General features: G+C 40.0%; 1 protein-coding gene across 1 annotated transcript; it reads right to left on the bottom strand.

The window, feature by feature from the left end:
• Positions 1-909: 909 nt before the first annotated feature.
• On the bottom strand, positions 910-14552 carry LOC127621090 (mRNA export factor GLE1-like). Its single transcript, XM_052094543.1, has 16 exons — positions 14378-14552; positions 13633-13866; positions 13410-13544; positions 9642-9790; positions 9477-9537; positions 8983-9237; positions 7748-7973; positions 7364-7473; positions 7189-7258; positions 5322-5464; positions 4994-5184; positions 4257-4386; positions 1802-1906; positions 1631-1713; positions 1496-1559; positions 910-1408 (listed from the first exon to the last, which is right to left on the bottom strand). The coding sequence occupies exons 1-16, from the start codon at positions 14474-14476 to the stop codon at positions 1340-1342; spliced, it is 2124 nt and encodes a 707-aa protein (XP_051950503.1). The 5' UTR covers positions 14477-14552; the 3' UTR covers positions 910-1339.
• Between the last annotated feature and the right edge of the window lie 5555 nt (positions 14553-20107).

Raw genomic sequence — 20107 nt, 5'->3', positions numbered from 1 at the left:
TGAAGAGCGACTTACGGAAGCAACAGCCAATAGGAGAGAAGACGGGAGAGCTCACGTGAGCCTTCTCTCTCTCTCTCTCTCAGCTCCTGCAGTAACGGAAAGATGGATGAAAGGCTAATTCTTGCTGTTGGCAATTGTCCAGTGCTCTGCCTCTATGATATGGATATGGTATATCCAGCCACAGCTCTTGCACCAGCCGGTGGTACTCGCCGTGCTGACTCCGAGATTGAATGGTTTTGTGGACCCAGACAGACCGGCGTTTGCGTTTTCGACGCAGATAAACCGCCGCTATGGCAAAGAGCACGCCTTGTTTCTCATTCATCTTTGATATAAAGCATTTCATGTACTGATTCCATTTATATTTAGTCTTTTCCCTCCAAAATGTTTATTTTTAGCGGCAAGAAAAGCACTTCGCTGTCAAGAGCAATGGAATGACATCCGTGAATGTTATTTATAAACGTTACTAGGCGACCAGTAGTGGGAACGCCCACTAGACACTTCACCGCCAGTCGCTGGCAGTGTGTAGGAGAAAAGGGGATACAAATTAATATAAACAAAAAAAGTATGTAATATGGCTCAAAAATTCACGTTTGAGGTATTAAAGTGTGTAATTAGTTAAACGGCCACGTATCGTCAAGTAATGTTTACAACAAACCTTATTTTACTCGTAGTAAACACCCATTGCGAATACTCCGCCGGGATTTTGCACTACCTATTTATAGAACATGCCGCCCCGGAGCGTTCCAAAGATGGCGAGTGGACTGACTTGCCTTGAAAAGGGCTTTGGCATTACTGTACATAAAAGCAATATGTAGCTCATTAAAATATTAAGAGATAATTTAGAAATTTCCATGACATTTCCAGGCCTCGAAAAACACAATTTAAACATATACGATACTTGAAGTGACTTTAATGTTTTATTTCATCTTCTGCACAAACCGTATCTTACATTACAGTGAAGATAAATGAAAGCCACTTTCTAGGTAATCAGTATACTCTTAAACATCCCATGTCGATATACATTTCATCCCTATACATGCACAGGAGACATCTTATTCCGAAAATAAGGCTTGCGTTCAGCGGTGATCTGAAAAAACTAAATATTGACTTGCTTTGTGGGATAACTGGGAATTGGACAGATACAGTGGTTAAAAGTAAGATGCTCGCAAATATTAAAAACCAATTCAGTAAAGTTGATAGTTCCTCAAACGCACTGATAAAAAAAAATACAACTGAATTTAGGATGGCATGATATTAACGTTAAACGAATCCTACAGATGCTTATGTACACAGCAACTGCGTATTTGATTGGTTAATATCCAGCAGAGTTGTCCACCAATCAGGACCTCCAGAAGGCAGAGTTTAGCTGGCCCTTGGGAGAGGGGATCTGCTTTGTTCTAAGAGAGGTCTAGGGAAGATAAAGATGTCACATTGAGTATCACAATGGCGCAAAAAGCAGCGTGCACAAAATATGCCATAAAAACACAAAGCCTGCCTCTAAAAACTGCTTCAGTCTGGTTACAGAGCCCATCTGACCAGAACTGGTGACCGCTTCAATTCTGAAAAGAATCAGATGAGGTTTAGAAGACAAAACAACAGTACACCGAGGTGAAATGAGGTCATGTCGTACCTGGGAAAATATTCTTCTTTAATGAGCAGCAGCAGTTTCCAGAACTGGCCTTGATATTGCTTCATAAGGGCATTTCCACAAACCTAAACAAGTAAACATATGACATACGGATGTCCTCACGAAACAAAGATATAATAGCACTGATTATTTTCAGAGAAAAGCAAAATGTACCTCCAGGAAGTCGAAAAGAATCGTTGCAGTGACGTCAGCGAGAGGCTCCAAGTTGAGTGTCTGTGCCAGCCAGCGCCAGCCGTGATTCAGCCCATGAGGATGAGGCTGATAAACCAGTACAGACACACATGAGCACAACTGCATAGCAAAGATCAATTCGGCAGAAAGCATGAATCACCATGTCAAAAGAATAGTTTCCCCAAAAAATAGAATTCTGTCATTATTTATTCACCCTCGTTTCGTTCCAAACTCGTATGCTGCTATTTTTTTATGTGGATTGCAAAAGTCTACATTTTTTAATACGTGTCCCAATATAATTTATTTATAATAAAAAACTGATGTTTTATTTATATTTAATTAATAACCCTATTATTTTTTCCATTTAAATCGCGCTTTTATTTTGAAGCCCTCTTCCGTTTCTGTGTTTTTGACGTTAGCTTCTAATTTTTGGAAAAGCACGTCACTACGTGACACAATGTGATTATTAGGCATTGTTCAGACTGCCACTAAAAATCAGATTTTTTGGCATATTCAGATTCTCTCCAGATGAGTTTTTGATGGTCTGGACCATAGACTGTAAAAAAAGATGGATGACGCCCCTTCGCTCTTTTCCATTGGTGAGAACTGAAGCCGCCAGTGTCCCGATATGGCGCTGACATCTTGGGACTCGAGTCTGCACAATTACGATTTCGGGACCAGACCTGCGCAGTAGTGAGCAGGAAGTAAAGCCGTGAAATCAAGGCCCCGCCCCCACTCTCGCTGAATCAATCGCAAGCACACGCCCCTGCACTTTTGACTTATGACGGTGTGAAATAATTAATTATAGAAATTTAGATATTAAATTTAAAGCTCCAATCTCCTCAGTCCTCCGAAGAGCCCGAAAAAAAGTCAGTTGGTGCTTCAGTGACGTCGCTCAGAGAACCTGTCAATCACAGCTGTCAATCATGATGTCACAGCACCGTTTTTATAGCATCAAATAACTAAAAACAAACTTATTTTGAAAACAAACACTTGAAATGACATCAACGTGATAGAAACGACAGCAAATGACAGAAACTATCTTTGGAAAAAAGATATGTGAAGTGTAATTTAATTGTTTAGTTGGTCTCACGTCCCGTTGAATAACATGGGGAGGCGGGGTTTATGACCTATACTAGGACCAGCCACCGGGGGGCGATCGAGACGTTTTGGCTTCACTTTTGAGGGCTTGTGCGGCACCACATGAAATGTGATTCAAACAAAATTAAATGCGATTGAAATATGATTTTTTTTCAGATGCGTCTCAGTCCGGACGCTCTGGCTGCTCAAATCGGATTTTAAATGGTCTTTTAACGCGACACACAACGATGACGGGTGTCTCTCGTTGTCAAGGCAGCCTGCTAGGTAGGATGCGTCCTTTGAAGGCTGCTGTATACAGACCGTCCTCCTTTAATCAAGCCTTGTTTAAACGAGACGGCCTTTGTAGGACAAATGGAAACGGAATGTTTCACGGTTGCTATGACAGCACGCCACTCTTTAACAAGCGTGAGCGCTTTGAGTGAGACGGGAACAAAGTCCCTCTGGAAGGGAACGTATGAGGTACATTTTAGGAGAGTTATAATGATGTAAGGAGTATTTTACTGGTGTACTTTTAGTCTAATACTTTATTTTAATTATATGTTAATATAGTAATACATATTATATAGTCTGCACCCGTCTACTGAGGTACTTCAACATGGGAATTAGCATTACTTGCATTTCAACATCATATTTACGGGCAAATTGGCGTTTTGTTTTTTATTTTTTTTAAGACATTTCCGTTGAAGCAAAGAATTGTGGGTAATGAGTGCCCACGAATGATACACCTCATGCATCCTCCGAATTCCCGTGAAAGAAGGCCGCATTCGAAGTGTCAAATTATCGCTAAAATAAATTGCAGACATAATATTAAATTATAATAATACTAAATTCTGTATGGAAATGGCTGAAGGGCAGACCAAAACCTACGCAACAAAGTGTTTTTATTTTTTTTTTAAGAATGACGTCATGACACCCCATTTTATTGGTCAAAGGCCATTTGAATGGAAATGAGCAGGAGACATTTTTACAAATGTTATTTTTACATCAAGGAGCTCTAAAAGTCGGGACAACGTTCACTTTGAAGTGCCCAGCACATGCAATCTATATATTTATCTCATTAAATCGCAGCCTTTGCCCTTTTAATAACCTCACTAGGACATCACATGATTTTTATTTGTGTGTTGAATGTTTAAGGAATGACATTCGTACGACAGATTGTATTGGTGCATTTTTACGAGAACGAGTAGAAGTGCATGAGCGCAGCAAAATTATCTTTTGTTCCACTGAACAAAAAGTGATACGGGTTTGGAATGACACGTTTTGGGTGAACGATTCCTTTAGGTTATGTTGACATGTTGTGATGTAAATGAAAGTGCATGTGTTTGATGGCACGCACCCCTTGTTTGTTAGTATAAGGCCATCTCAGCTGGATTATCGCCGCATACAGACGGATCATTCCCGACATTCTTTTCAGAAAACTATCCTGACCCTCTACTTGCGAGTCATCCACTCGGTATCCCAGAATCCTGTTGGGAAAGCACATTCAACATACGTCACACCAGATTAGGAATTTGGCTGTTAACACAGGACATGCTTTTGTGTTTAAAAACAACTGGATTGGAACAACTGGGGGGTGTTCCTCCCCTTTTCTCCCCAATTCGGAACGCCCAATTCCCAATGCGCTCCAAGTCCTCGTGGTGGCGTAGTGACTCACCTCAATCCGGGTGATGGAGGACGAATCTCAGTTGCATCCGCGGCTGAGATCGTCAATCCACGCATCTCATCACGTGACATGAGCGCGTTACCATGGAGACGTAGCACGTGTGGAGGCTTCACGCTATTCTCCGCGGCATCCACGCACAACCTCGCCACACCGAGAGCGAGAACCACATTATAGTGACCACGAGGAGGTTACCCCATGTGACACTACCCTCCCTAGCAACTGGGCCAACTGGTTGCTAAGGAGACCTGACTGAGTCACTCAGCACACCCTGGATTCAAACTCGTGACTCCAGGTGTGATAGTCAGCGTCAGAGATACCCAGAGCCTCCCTTAATAGTTTTCTTGCTATAAATGACTGATAAATCAGAGCAAATAAACAATGTTTTCACGGATGTTTGTTGTAATACATACTTCTGATACTCCTCTACAGACATGCCATCTTTCATAGGTGGGTAGTGTGGCACAGCATACGGGCACATCTTATGGAGGTGAGCCAGTATAAGGTCTCCAACCTTAGGATGAAGTTCCCACATGCCTGACGCCACGACTGCGATAGGGAACGCTGCCTCATGATGAGACGCCACCTCCTCTTCTCCTTGTTTCTGCAAATGGATTTCTGCCATCAATTTTATGAGTTTGCAGCTTTCGATTCTTTGAAACACAAATGCACTTTAGATCAAAAGGTTTTTAAAGTTGTGTCCAAACATTTCACTGGTAGTGAAGGAAGAGATTTTCTCACCACAAACTTTTCTGCCAGTTTATAGCTGACAAACTCTTGCCCGTGTGGATGCTGCGATGTGGACACAGACTTTCCACTGGACGTTACGGATCGCCCTGATAACAGCTTATCGATCTTATCAAAGATCTCCTTCAGTGGGGAACCTTCATGCAAACAAGGAAAGGTTACAAGCATGAGGTGTAAAATCCGCCTTGGATAAATTAGACTTTATGTTGGCATTTCACACTATATGAAAATGGCATTGACTGCATTTATATGCACAATGATATGCTGATAACTTCCAAAAATCAAGAAACTGTGATTACATGAGATATGAAATGATCAGGGTTTTGATAAATAGACATGTAAACTTTTTATCGTACGCCTTCAGAGGACTTGTAGCATGACACATAAACCACATGGACTACCTTTATGAAACTTAGTGTCCTTCAATGCTCCCTTTTTAACCGTTTAAAGCTTGAAGTAATACATACGACTCAAGTGTTTTAATCCAGGTCTTCTGAAGTGATATGATCGGTTTAGGCTGAGAACAGACCACAATTTAATTCCCCATTCACCATATATCTTGACAACCTGCTTAACTGGAACACTAAGCTAAGGCTGCAAGATGATGATTCATTGACGCTGCACGTGGGTATTCTAGGTATCGTAATTAGGGCTGTCGATTTAATGCGTTAATTCAGTGCGATTCATTTTACCAAAAATAATGCGCTAAAAAAATGTACGCAATTAATCGCAATGCCCCTGTATAAGGAAGCTTCCTGAGAAATGAAAGCGTGTAGTACCACCTGTTTACTCCAGAGGGCAGTAAGTGAAACTTCAGCTGTGTGAGCAACACACAGTTTATACAGTGAAGAAAACAACCTTCAGCAGAACAAAACAAACATGCGTTACATTCTTGCGTTCAAAACACTGAGAGCAAATCTGAAGGGATCTCAAGATGTGTTCTAAGTATTAAACAATATTTATCTTGACAAAGTGACCTAAATATTTTATGTTTAGGAGTGGTGGTGGCGTAGTGGGCAAAAGCGCATGACTGGTAATCAGAAGGTTGCTGGTTTGATCCCCACAGCCACCACCATTGTGTCCTTGAGTAAGGCACTTAACTTCAGGTTGCTTCGGGGGGATTGTCCCTGTAATAAGTGCACTGTAAGTCACTTGGGATAAAAGTGTCTGCCAAATGCATAAATGTAGATAAATGTTTATGATGCAACTCACCCGAGAACCTACACAAGCATGTCTGACGCAGGTGTAGATTGACGGGTCCTTAAACAATTATTTTGCACTTTCAATGAGATAATTGTTTTAACCATCATCAGTCCTGATCATAGCTACCAAATATTCATTCATTTTCAGGATTTTAACCCATTAAATGCCAGTTTGTTTATATAATGCCACTGTTGTTTTTTTACACACACACACACATACAGCAAACAGAAAATAGGAAAAAAGCATGTATTTGCTCCATAGGCTAAACATGAGAAAAATGGCGCCATCTGGTGGAAAATATAAAACATTTAGATTTTGAAGCCATCCAGAAGGAAAGCATAATATCATAGAATTCATGATTTTATGCTTTAATGGCACTGGGATTAAATATTGCCGTTTTAATGGGTTTCAATGGGGACATTTTTGTCCTGAAGGCCCCGAGTGTGACTATTTTGTGTACACAGTGTGTTATAGATGTATTATAGAAACTGAGGTTGAAATATCAAAATTCCCCCCAAAATACTCCCCTTTGACAACATGTATGCCGTTGGCATTAACAGCCAAAATGATTGAAAAAATGAAAAAGACAAAAGTGTCCCGAAGGTCGCACAAGGGTTAAAGCATAATCAGTGTGATATAAACATGCCTGTTGTCTCACCTGAAGTGCTTGCTATCTGGCTCACAGGAATGGTTGCAGCCTTTTGGAGCTCCATTTTTAATTTCTTCGTCTGCACACATTCATAATATAAAAACCAAAGGGAGAAAGAAAAGATAATTATCCAATAGAACACCACATCGAACAGAATGACACACAAAGCTGATAAACGTCTCACCTGTGTGTCTTTAGCGTTGAGGTCTTCAAAAGACCGAGCACACTGACCGGCCGCTTCCTGCAGCTCGTTGTACCACTTTAAAGTGCTGTCGTCCGCTCTCATCTGCAGACCTGTAGAGATGAAGATCATGTGTTCAGAGAGGCATTAATGGGATAGTTCCCCAAAAATAAACAGATACAAATTCTGTCATCATTTACTCACCCTCGTGTTGTTCAAAAACCCATATTAGGTTCTTCCGTACAACACAAAATTGAATGGCCTGATGCAGTGAGAGCGAATGGTGATTAAGTTAACATTCTGCCTAACATCTGGGTTTGGAACAACATGAGGGTGGATAAAAAAAAATACATGTTTTCATGCATGTTCATTTGCTTCATTCATCACCCTCTTTTCTGGCTCTCTCTTTAGCGGCCTGCTCTACATTTCTCTTCTGCTCTTCTTGTTGGGCTTTCAGCTCAGCCTGTCGTTTCCTCTCTTCCTCTTCCTCCTGTTCCTTCCTCTTCCTCTCTGCAGCCTCTGCCACCTCTTCCTGCAGAGCTCTGACCAGTGACCTCATTTCCTGTAGTGCTCGCTCTGCCACCGTCATGTCCTCCACACTGAGAAACTGACCCTGCACAATGAAAACAATTCATGTTTTATCTCTTTAAGCTCTGAAGGTGTTTTTAAAGATTTCCTGTTTTATTGGCATAACCAAAATCAAAGGTTATCGCATTACTAAAAAGTGTCCAAAAAACGACTCCAAACAAATAAAACATAACAATTGTACATAAGAACCAATTACACATGCAAACACAACAATGACTAAATGTTTGCATAGCATGAAGACATTATTTTAGTAATGTTTCATTGTAGAGTGAGTTTCATTCTGTGTCATTTGAGGCATCATTGTGTTTGTATCATGTACTTGGCGCCATCTCCTGGTGGCATATGTAATTACAATGAATGATCACAATGAATGATCACATGACTCTCTGCCCAAATGTGGAGGACTATCACCTCTAGTTGGAGAAATCTGCACCCAATCCGATTGGTTTAGCATTACATGATCCTACAGCATTTCCAATGATGTCATTTGATCCAGGAAAACTAACATGTTTGTAGCCAGAGAGCAAAATGCTGTGAGGACATTGTGCTTCATGTGGATTATCTAATGATCTATGCATCTGATTACATTGTGTGTGGACTCGTTTGAAAGTTAATCACCTCCTCCAAGGAATGGTATGTTATATTTTATGTTCTGTTTATTTTTCGTGAAGTTATACCAAAAAAAGGGGATTTGAGCAACATGTATGTCAAAGACATATACTAGACTATTACTCACTACATTTTTGTCAGTGAGTAAAACAAATAGTCTGGTTGTATTTTACTCTTTGAGAGCTTTCCAACAACATATGACACATGAATATTTGATGAGATTATGATTAGTTTTTTGCCCAATTACCATAATATGTACAGTGCAAAATTATTATTGAATTATCAAAATTTAAAAGCATTTGTTCAGTTTTGGTCATAATGCCTACATATTTTAATGTTATTTTGATGTTAATAATTTAAGCTTGGGCCCATCCTCATGAAGGGCCCACAAAACTCATGGTAAGATGAAACAGATGTTGATTCACCTCTGATGTGGTCCGCACCACCTCTGACACCTGTGAGCAAAGCTGGTTACTGCGGGTGATGTAAGAGGTATGGTCAGGGGCGGGGCCTGTCTGTGTGGGCGGAGCCGGCTGCAAGAGCTGGTTGAGCTGTAGCACTTCCTCTTGAATGGCATTAAGCGCTCGGAGTCTCTCTCTGCCCTCCATCTGCCTCTGCCGCTCAAGCTCCGCCTCCCGCAGACGCTGTTGCTCCGCCTCCCTCAGACGCAGGTTCGAGATCTGTTGCACAGGCAATCAAAGTCACAATACACTCACAGCAGAATGTTTTTGAGAACTAAGAAACTGACCGACTGATTCTTATCTTCGATAAAAAAAATCTTATTTTTGCTGCCTGTTCTAATATCTTGAGAGCAGGGTGACTGATGGCCGATATGACAAAGATATATACATGATACTTGATCTTGAGGATTGCGAAAGATACTTAATTGCTGAAGGAACACTTCTTATCCATAACTCACCTTCATTCTGTGTCTGTGTTCCTCTCGTAGTTTCTCTTGACGGCCGAGACTCTCCTGTGTCCTTTAAATACATCATCAACGCTCATGAAATATCATCATTGTAAATCTGACACTTATCTATAATGAACAAGTCAGTGTAACAGAGCCAGGTCAGAGGTCACCTACTCTTTCTCCATCATGTCTCTCATACTCTGGTATTCTTGTCTCTGTTTGAGCTCCATGAACTCCTCAAAGCGTTTGAGCTGCTCTAACTCACGACAGGCCACCGCAGAAACCACACGCTGTTGCTGCTCCTGTCTCAAACTCAACTCCACCTGTGAGACAGACAGAGAGAGAAAACATACGTACTTCTATTTATACGTCACAATTGACCCTTTAGACCTGATATTAACATGCGTCTCCAATGAACACTTGTTTTGGGATTTAATATCAACCTACATCAATCATTACGTCAGTGTGTTACTGCATGATGTTAAAGTGCAAAAAGCTAAAACAGCGCACCGGAGATTTAGTGTTTTGGTGTAGTTCCTGTATTAACTGGGCTTCAGATGTGTGTGCTTGTCACCGTGTCACTGCATGTTGATATCAGACACACTGTAGAAGCTCTGCAGAGTTCTTGTGCATGTACATGCCTCCTGTATGCAGCTCTTCCATCCCCATTTCATCTCGTCTGACTGAAACTGAGGTCTATTAACTCCTCTCCAACCACCCCACCACCTGTTCCCTTGACCCCATTTCTTACCACCTTCTCCAAGCCATCTCTCCGTCCATCCTACCTGCACTCACACGTCACCACTTACAGGCATTTTTCCCAGTACATTTAAGCAGGCTCGAGTAACCCCGCTGCTTAAAAAAAAACTGCACTGAACCCCACAGACGTGGAAAACTACAGACCAGTCTCTCTCATTCCATTCATGGTGAAAATACCTGAAAGGGCAGTTTTCAATCAGATCTCTGCCTTTCGCTCACAGAACAAGCTGCTGGATGACAATCAGTCAGGCTTCAAAAGTGGACACTCCACTGAGACTGCCCTGCTGTCTATCACGGAGTCACTGAGACAGGCGAAAGCTGAATCCAGATCATCTGTTCTGATTCTGCTGGACCTTTCTGCAGACTTTGACACAATCAACCATCAGATCCTTCTCTCCACCCTCTCTACTCTGGGCATCAGAGGAACTGTGCTTGACTGGTTGACCTCCTATCTCTCAGATAGGTCCTTCAAGGTAGTCTGGAGAGGTGAGGTATCCAAGCCACATCAGTTACTTACTGAAGTACCTCAGGGCTCAGTGCTTGGGCCACTTCTCTTCTCTATATACACAACATCACTGGGACCCATCATCCAGTCACATGGTTTCTCTTACCACTGCTACGCTGACGACACGCAACTCTACTGGTCTTTCCAGCCCAACGACACCACAGTGACCGCTCGAATCGCTGCCTGTCTGGCAGACATCTCGGCCTGGATGAAGGAACACCACCTGCAACTCAACCCAGCCAAGACCGAACTCCTTGTCTTTCCAGCCAACCCTGCTGTTGAACACAACATCACCGTGCAGCTGGGTCCAACTACAGTTTCACCTTCCAAAACGGTCAGAAAGCTAGGGGTAACCATCGATAACAAGCTAAATTTCACAGACCACATCTCAAAGACTGGACAGATCATGTAGATTTACACTCTACAATAACAGAAAAATAAGACCTTTCCTCTCTGTACATGCCACACAACTGCTTGTTCAGTCACTCGTCATAACTAGACTGGACTACTGTAACACTCTCATTACAGGCCTCCCCGCATGTGCTATTAGACCTCTCCAAATGATCCAGAATGCAGCAGCACATCTGGTCTTCAATGAACCAAAGAGAGCGCATGTTTCACCACTCTTTGTCTCACTCCACTGGCTGCCGGTTGATGCACATATTAAATTCAAGGCTCTGATACTGGCATACAGAACAGTCACTGGGTCTTCTCCAGCATACCTAAAATCATTTCTGCAGAGCTACGTTCCCACCAGAAGCCTGCGGTCGGCTAATGAGTTGCGCCTTGTTGGACCAACACAGAGGCACCAAAACACTTTCCCAGACTTTCGGTTTCACTGAACCACGTTGGTGGAATGACCTTCCCAACTCCATCCGTGAACCTGACTCACTCTCTGTCCTAAAAAAAATGGCTAAAACACATCTTTTCCATGAGCACTTAACCATTTACTCATATAAAGTAATAATAATAATTATATATATTCTTATTGCACTCTAATCTGTCTTGTATATTTCTATTCTGATGATAGTGAAAATTTGTAATGCAGCACTTTTCCAACGTCTCAAGATGAATCGCTAATGATGTATTATTATTCCTCTTTTGTAAGTCGCTTTGGATAAAAGCATCTGCCAAATTAATAAATGTAAAATGTACATGTAGGCACTTCTTAAAATTGTCAGTTTGGATGGTTATTTCCTTTTAAAGCCATGTCGTAGTGCATCGCTGCTGTCTGGGACGCATCTGGATGGATTAGCGTTTACAACTCAAATGCAATGTGGTAACGTGTTTTTGACTACCTCTGAATGTGCTTTTTGTGATCCGATCACAGAACATTTTAGACCCCCAATCCACCTGTATTTAGCAAACAGAAACTGCTCCTACATTTCCAGCCAAAATAAAAGTTTGATATATTACTTTTGTATAATAATTATAATAATAAATATTATTTTACAAAAATATGTAATAATATATTTATAATACTCAATATTGACTGTTTCGAAAAAATTATAAATGATAAAAATCACCGAGTGGACAAAAACAGGTACAAAGTGAATATGAAGAAAACTGTTTGTTTCACTGTTTTGTTTATTTAATTGTTTACTTTTGGCTGTAGTGAAAAAGGTTTGAGTTTGGGAGGACTCTCAAGTCTGTTTATTTGCAGTAGAGCATATTCAAAACATGATCTAATTTTTGTAAAAAAAAATAATTTGGCTAAAACGCTAATTTTAGGATTCATGCATTTCAATTTCATAACAAAATTCCTTAAAATGTAATTGTGTAATCTTTTAACAAAATAAAGTGTTTTTTTATTTTTTAAGTCACAAATTTGAAATGCGTAAATCTTAAAGCTGAAATATGTAATTTCTGTGCCACCGAACGGAATTGCAAAAATAAACATTGTTTTTTTTTTTATATTATTACGCCCCTCGTCTGCAGTTGTTTAAACAGTCAGATAGTACCCCCCCCTGCACTGTGTCTATTGTCCTGTTCATTGTCAGACATTTATTGTTCTGTCCCGTACTTTTTGCACACGTTTGCACGTGCACTTTATATAGGCATGTTATTTAGTCTGTGTAGTCTCATGTGGTTCTGTGTTTGTCCTATGTTGTTTTATGTAGCACCATGGTCCTGGAGGAACGTTGTTTCGTTTTGCTGTGTACTGTACTAACTGTATATGGTTGAAACGGCAATACAAACCACTTGACTTGACTATAGTGCCACGCAGAGGCAGTGTTTACAGTTTTTGTGAAAATGTAAATATTAATGGCTTACTTATAGTTGTCTCTGCATATTAGTCAAGATATAAGAATGTATTTTAAGACTGAAATAGTTGCATACATCAGCTTTAAAAATAGGCTTTAAAAAATTTTGTGTACTTTTTTGTTTATCATATCGAAACTGCAATATTTTTCAACATAATCGCAATGTGAATTTTTGTCCAAATCGCACAGCCCTATTGTGTAGTTTAGTATCCATGCATACTGTCTGAATTACAAAAAAAAAAATGTAATAAAAAGAGAGAGAGAAAAGTTCATTTTGTGGTAAAATTAGACCTGGAAATGTTGGTGTGAGATTCACCCAAGTGAACAGAAAATGCTCAATCACTTTTGCATTTGCAGTAAACAAAAACATACAGATTTAAGTTTTAATTGGTGTGTTTTATGCTACAGTTGTACCTTTGCTTTAGCCCTGTGTTTTTGTTCACACATGCTGATGCAACCGGCCATCTGCGTTGCTCGAGGCGACAGGACGGAGATCGATGGAGAAGAACTGACAGCCACAACTGGAGCTTCCCGTGTGTCCTCTGCTCTCTGATATCATAAAACATAAAGACAAATGCATGATGACAGTTTCAAAGTGACCAGTTGTGCAATGTCAAAGCAGCTGTGATGTCACCACCTCCTCATCAGTGTGGATGGAGGCTGGAGGTGCAGAGGTGCTGGGTGAGATCTGATCTGGACTAATAGGAACTGAACGGCAGACTGGAGCATCATCATAAACACTGGGACTCGTGTCACGGATGGAGGAACCCAGAGAGCAGCTCTTTAGCAGCGGTCGAGGGCTCAGTCTATTTAAGATCTGCCCTGACAGAGGAGACAGACTGGAGATCTCAATACAGCCTGAGAGAATATCCTGCAAAACAAGACAGCAAAGAATCAAGACACAAGGGTGAAATATAATTCGATATACTATACTTGTCATTACTTTTAAAACAACTTTAACCCTTAAAGGGCCACCGGTGGGCCGATGAGAAAATTAAGTCTTGACCAACACAAAATAGGTGTCGATTGAAAGTTTATTAGCTCTACTTTCCAATGTGTACATACAGGCATTATGACCAAAATTTAACAAGTGCTTTTAAAATTGTACTGTACGTGTTATTGTAATCAGTAAAAAATATATAAATCTCATCAGATATGCATGTGTCATATGTTGTTGATAAACTCTAAAAGAGTAAAATACAACCAGCCTGTTTGTTTTACTCACAGACAAAAAATATAGCACGTAATAGTTAAGTATATGCCTTTGACAATTATGTTGATGTTGCTTATATGCCGCTTTTTCACTTATAACTCCACGAGAAATAAGTGGAAATTAAAATATAACCTACCATTATTTAAAGGAGGCGATTTGCATGTCTTACCTCTCCTTTCTCCTGCCAGTCAGGGCTGTATTTTAGTTTCCCCTTCGGAGAGTTTTTCAAAGCATCTAAAGTCTCCCATCTCAGGTTTTCTGTCGGCATTTTGAGGCATTAAAGTGAATTATTGCACCGCGCGATTACGTTAACCTCCAGACTCAAAATAAGTCGCCGGTCCTCACTTCCACTTCCGCTTCCGCCTAAAGCAAAATAGCAAAATAAAAGTCTGACGGGCAAATTAAGTAATACAATTGTTTTTTTTTTTTTTTTTTACTTTTATTGACCAGTGAGAAAGGTACATTACAAATATAAATGACCTGGTACAATAGCAAAAATGTCATAAAATTTTTTTTAATAAAAAAACAGACATGGGAAATATGTTAAGTATGAGAAATTAAAGTACATAACATAAATAAATAAAATAAAAAATAAAAATAAAAAAAGGGGGTCTAGGGGTTCTCTGCAAGTTTAAGTTCTTCTATAAAGTTACAAGTTACAAGGTAACCTTCTTCTTCATTGACATCAGTGATATGAAATAATGGCATCGCTCCTTGTGAAATGTATAAAAGTTCTGTTTTAATGAATCTGTTTTTATGTAAAAACAATTTCACAAGATTAATAATTATGTGTGTTCTCTCTTTAGCAAATATACCAAATATCACATTTGTTTTTTGTTAATTCAGAGAAATAATCAATAATGTAAATCTTCCCAGAAGGCATTAACACATTGACATTCATTAAATAAGTGTTCTGTCGTTTCAATTTGTTCATCACAAAATGAGCAACTGTTCTGATCGAGACCAAATCTGCATCTTAAAAACTCTCCAGAAGGAAATAATCCATTAAGAGTTTTAAACTGGACTTCCTTTGCTTTTGGTACGACTGGAAATGTAAAATATTTTGTTCTCAATTTCTAAACCTCATCATTAGAAAAATATTGGAAGAAAAAAAAAAATGGATATAATTAATTAACAAAAGCTTTTCGGATTGTGATGTTCGGCAGTTTCAGGTTAGTAAGAGCTAGTCCATTCAGCAAGAGTTTAGGAAGATAAGGAGTTACATTACTTTCACATAAACTATATAGGTCGGGCAGTTCTCGCACACTTTTTTGGCGCTACTCTTGCTGTGGCGATAAGCAGCAGGTGTGTTTGTTTGTCTGCGTTTTGTTGTTAGAAGTGCTGTAAGTTTCCTGTTTTTGATTCGTTGTTTGATGAAAATGGACTAGATATTATTGTTCATTCAAACAGTCGCCATGGAGATATACTACGCTGTTATCTTATGGACTTTATGGATTTACTATGTCCAAGGCGAACGCAGCCAGCAACGTGAGTCGGTAAGGACATACTCTCGAGAACGTTTGATGCGATGGAACAATCCGTGTATGGGAAATATATATCTGGACCCGCTTGTATCTGAAGACATTCTAGCTGAGATCTCTAGGCACAGGTCTCCTGGAAATGATCGCAAAAACTCTCGCAAAGAGAGGAAGCGAGGAAGGAGAGGTGGCGTCCGACTTCGGTTAAAACGACAAAAAATACGCCGTATTCCGCTCCCTTCAATAATACTCGCAAATGCTCAGTCGCTCAGAAACAAGATTGATGAGCTTCAAGCAAACTCGAACTATTTACAGGAATACAGGAACGCCTGTATTATGGCCTTCAGTGAGACGTGGCTGTCGTCTAAAGACACCGACATGGATTTCTCAATCAGCGGCTTTGGGGCACCTGTCAGGTTGGATAGAGACGCAGAAGCCACGGGGAAATCTCAGGGTGGTGGTGTGTGTGTAGGAACATCACCGTCAGGGAAAAGATATGCACTCCTGACATCGAACTGCTTTCCATCTCCGTTCACCCGTTCTATCTCCCAAGAGAATTTCCCCAGATATTTGTGACTGTAATATATATTCACACTAAAGCAAACACACAAACTGCTGCCGATATTATTCGCAAAGTGACTCAAAGACTTCAATCTCTTTCCCCGGATGCCCCGTGTCTGCTTATGGGGGATTTTAATAACTGTAAACTGAGTAAAACCCTCAATTTTTATCAATATGTCACATGTCCAACTAGGAAAAATAAAACTTTGGACAAGTGCTATGGTTCAATTAAAGAGGCTTAAAGCCTCCCCTCTGGCTCCCATAGGATCCTCAGATCACTGTATTATTAATCTCATCCCGGTGTATAGACCTATGCTTAAAAGGGGGGATGTCAAAACTAGAGAGATTGAGACCTGGGAGGATGAGTCTGTTCTGAAATTACAAGGTTGTTTTGATTGCACCGATTGGTCTGTCTTCATTGACTCTGCTGCTGATATTGATGAGCTTGTTGACGCTGTATGTTGTTATATTTCTTTTTGTGTGGATTTTATTATTCCCAAAAAGTATGTCAAAGTGTATGCAAATAATAAGCCATGGGTCACTAGCTCACTGAAACAAGTGTTAATGAAAAAACATAGGGCTTTTCACAATGGGAATGAGCGTGAAATTAGGGAGGCAACTAAGGAGGTCAGAGCAGAAACCAAGAAGGCTAAATTGCAATATAAAAATAAGATAGAGGAAAGATTGGGCAGTAACAACTTGAAGGTAGCATGGGATGGTGTGAAAAGGATGATAGGTTTGCAAAAAACACATAATAAACCAGTCCAATTGGCAATGTATAAATATGATAGCGAGTTATCTGAAGCGTTGAACATCTTTTTTTCACGTTTTGATATTCATGACTTTTCAGACAAACTAAAGAAATTAATCGAGGAACAGGCCCAGGTAGAATCCATACCTTTCTCAATTACAAAGGTGGAGGTTAGGTCTGTATTTAATAGAACTAAGGTAAATAAGAGTCCAGGACCAGATGGAATTACTGGGAGATTGTTGAAGTGCTGTTCAGAGCAGCTCTGCGGGGTGTTGGCTGACATCTTTGAGATGTCCTGGGAACAGGGAAGGGTCCCAATGGCTTGGAAAGAGTCTATTATAGTTCCAGTGGCAAAGGGCGACTCTGTAAGCACATTAAATGACTTCAGACCAGTAGCATTGACTTCACTGGTCATGAAGTCTTTTGAGAGGATTGTAAAGCGACTTCTGCTGTTCAGGGTGGGTGGGGCCCTGGACCCCAGCCAGTTTGCATACAGGGCTAGCAGGGGGGTAGAGGGTGCACAGATTGCACTTTTAGATCTGCTTTATAGACATTTAGAGGGTCCTGGTACACACGCCAGGCTTTTGTTTTTAGATTTTTCTTCTGCTTTTTACGGAGCCCCCGAAGTGACCTGTGCAAAAAAAAAATCTAAGAGAATTTCGCGTGCGCACGAGAAACTATCGCGTGCGCACGAGAAACTTCGCGTCGCGCACGAGAAACTATCGCGTGCGCACGAGATACTTCGCGTCGCGCACGAGAAACTTTCGCGTGCGCGCAGAAACTATCAGCGTCGCGCACGAGAACTTTCAGCGTCGCACGGCAACTATCGCGTGCGCACGAGAAACTATAGGCGTGCGCACGAGATACTTCAGCGTCGCGCACGAGATACTTGCGGCGTACGCGAACTATCAGCGTCGCGCACGAGAAACTTTCAGCGTCGCGCGCAGACTTTCAGCGTCGCACGAGATACTTCAGCGTGCGCCGCAACTATCGCGTGCGCACGAGATACTTCGCGTCGCCGCGTTACAGTTTCGGTGTGTGTATAGCTCTTTTCCGATTGCGTCATTGCCATCATTCATTTACTCAAAGATACTGAGAGCATGGATGCGCATGAATTTATAGAGATATATTTTAAACTTGGCCTTCAATACAAAGACATTACTGTCTATGACATTTGTAATACTGTCATGGCTGAGACACGCTTTGATCTGCCAAAGGACACTAATCAAGCAATAGACTTGTACTTGTACTTGCATTTAACACGAGAACTACCGGAATTATATAACTACTAGAATGGCCATAGTGGTCATTCTGACCGTTCATACTAGACTGGACCAAATGTCATGTCATATTTACATTCGAAACTTCTATTGAGGTTTTAGAATGAAGCTTCTAATGTCTGTCGTCATATTTTATATCGTCATCACCCTAAAAATGTATTGAATAAAATAGAATAATATGGATCAAATGGAGCGCTAAGCTAACGCAGATAGTCCTACATAATACGATCTTTTTTTGTAATATATAATAGTGCTAGACTATACACATACATAGGCCTATATATATTATATATTAGCTGCTAGACTGCCCGGAAGGTGCGTGCCTCGCTTTGTGTACAGCAAGTTTTTTTCCACCACAGTGAAAAGGGTTTTGAAAGTCTAAACGCCAACAAACATGGATTGAGGCGGAATATTTCGTTAGATAAAAACATGTTGTGAATTTTGGAAATTATTACATCTATCCTTTTTCAAAACATGTTGACTTTTGGACTTTACAACGCTCTGGATTTATTGGAAATTGGAAACAATCCTATGCAGCCGCCACTGGAATCAAAATCCATGAATAAATGAATCTGTTATATTAATAATAAACACCAGGACACGAAATTTTAATTCTAATGAATGTGAAAATTTATTAGTTCATCGACAACCACAGAACTTGCTATTGTAGCTGATTACAGATACAAATTTGATTATTTATATTAAATTATTCTCCTAAAATGGGGGCCCCCTTTTTTGTTCAAGTGAGCCCACTTTTAGGAGAATTCGTTCATAATGATTTTACAGCATAATATTTTCATTATAGTTTTACAGCATGATATTTTTGCTCACAGTAAAACAAATATTGCTTTCTAAATCAGTTTTCCCACAGTTTAGCGAATGTTCATATTCTTTATTAACTGTTTTGGCCATTTTGGGTTAGGCCTATATGTGATTCATACATGTCTAAGGTTTTTACTATGCATTGAAATACACATTGGTGATGTTTTTATAAGCTATTGCATTGATTTGTTTTTATTTTACAAAGAAAATAATAGAATATAAATAATCAAATTTGTATCAATCAGCTACAATAGCAAGTTCTGTGGTTGTCGATGAACTAATACATTTTCACATTCATTAGAATTAAAATTTCGTGTCCTGGTGTTTATTATTAATATAACAGATTCATTTATTCATGGATTTTGATTCCAGTGAAAAAACTTGCTGTACACAAAGCGAGGCACGCACCTTCCGGGCAGTCTAGCAGCTAATATATAATATATATAGGCCTATGTATGTGTATAGTCTAGCACTATTATATATTACAAAAAAAGATCGTATTATGTAGGACTATCTGCGTTCGCTTGGCGCTCCATTTGATCCATATTATTCTATTTTATTCAATACATTTTTAGGGTGATGACGATATAAAATATGACGACAGACATTAGAAGCTTCATTCTAAAACCTCAATAGAAGTTTCGAATGTAAATATGACATGACATTTGGTACAGTCTAGTATGAACGGTCAGAATGACCGCTATGGCCATTCTAGTAGTTATATAATTCCGGTAGTTCTCGTGTTAAATGCAAGTACAAGTACAAGTCTATTGCTTGATTAGTGTCCTTTGGCAGATCAAAGCGTGTCTCAGCCATGACAGTATTACAAATGTCATAGACAGTAATGTCTTTGTATTGAAGGCCAAGTTTAAAATATATCTCTATAAATTCATGCGCATCCATGCTCTCAGTATCTTTGAGTAAATGAATGATGGCAATGACGCAATCGGAAAAGAGCTATACACACACCGGAAACTGTAACGCGTGCGCACGCGAAAGTATCTCGT

Source organism: Xyrauchen texanus, chromosome 27, assembly GCF_025860055.1.
Source record: "Xyrauchen texanus isolate HMW12.3.18 chromosome 27, RBS_HiC_50CHRs, whole genome shotgun sequence".
Lineage (NCBI taxonomy): Eukaryota > Metazoa > Chordata > Actinopteri > Cypriniformes > Catostomidae > Xyrauchen > Xyrauchen texanus.
Note: the sequence above shows the minus strand (reverse complement) of the source record. Positions and strands in the feature narration are given on the sequence as shown.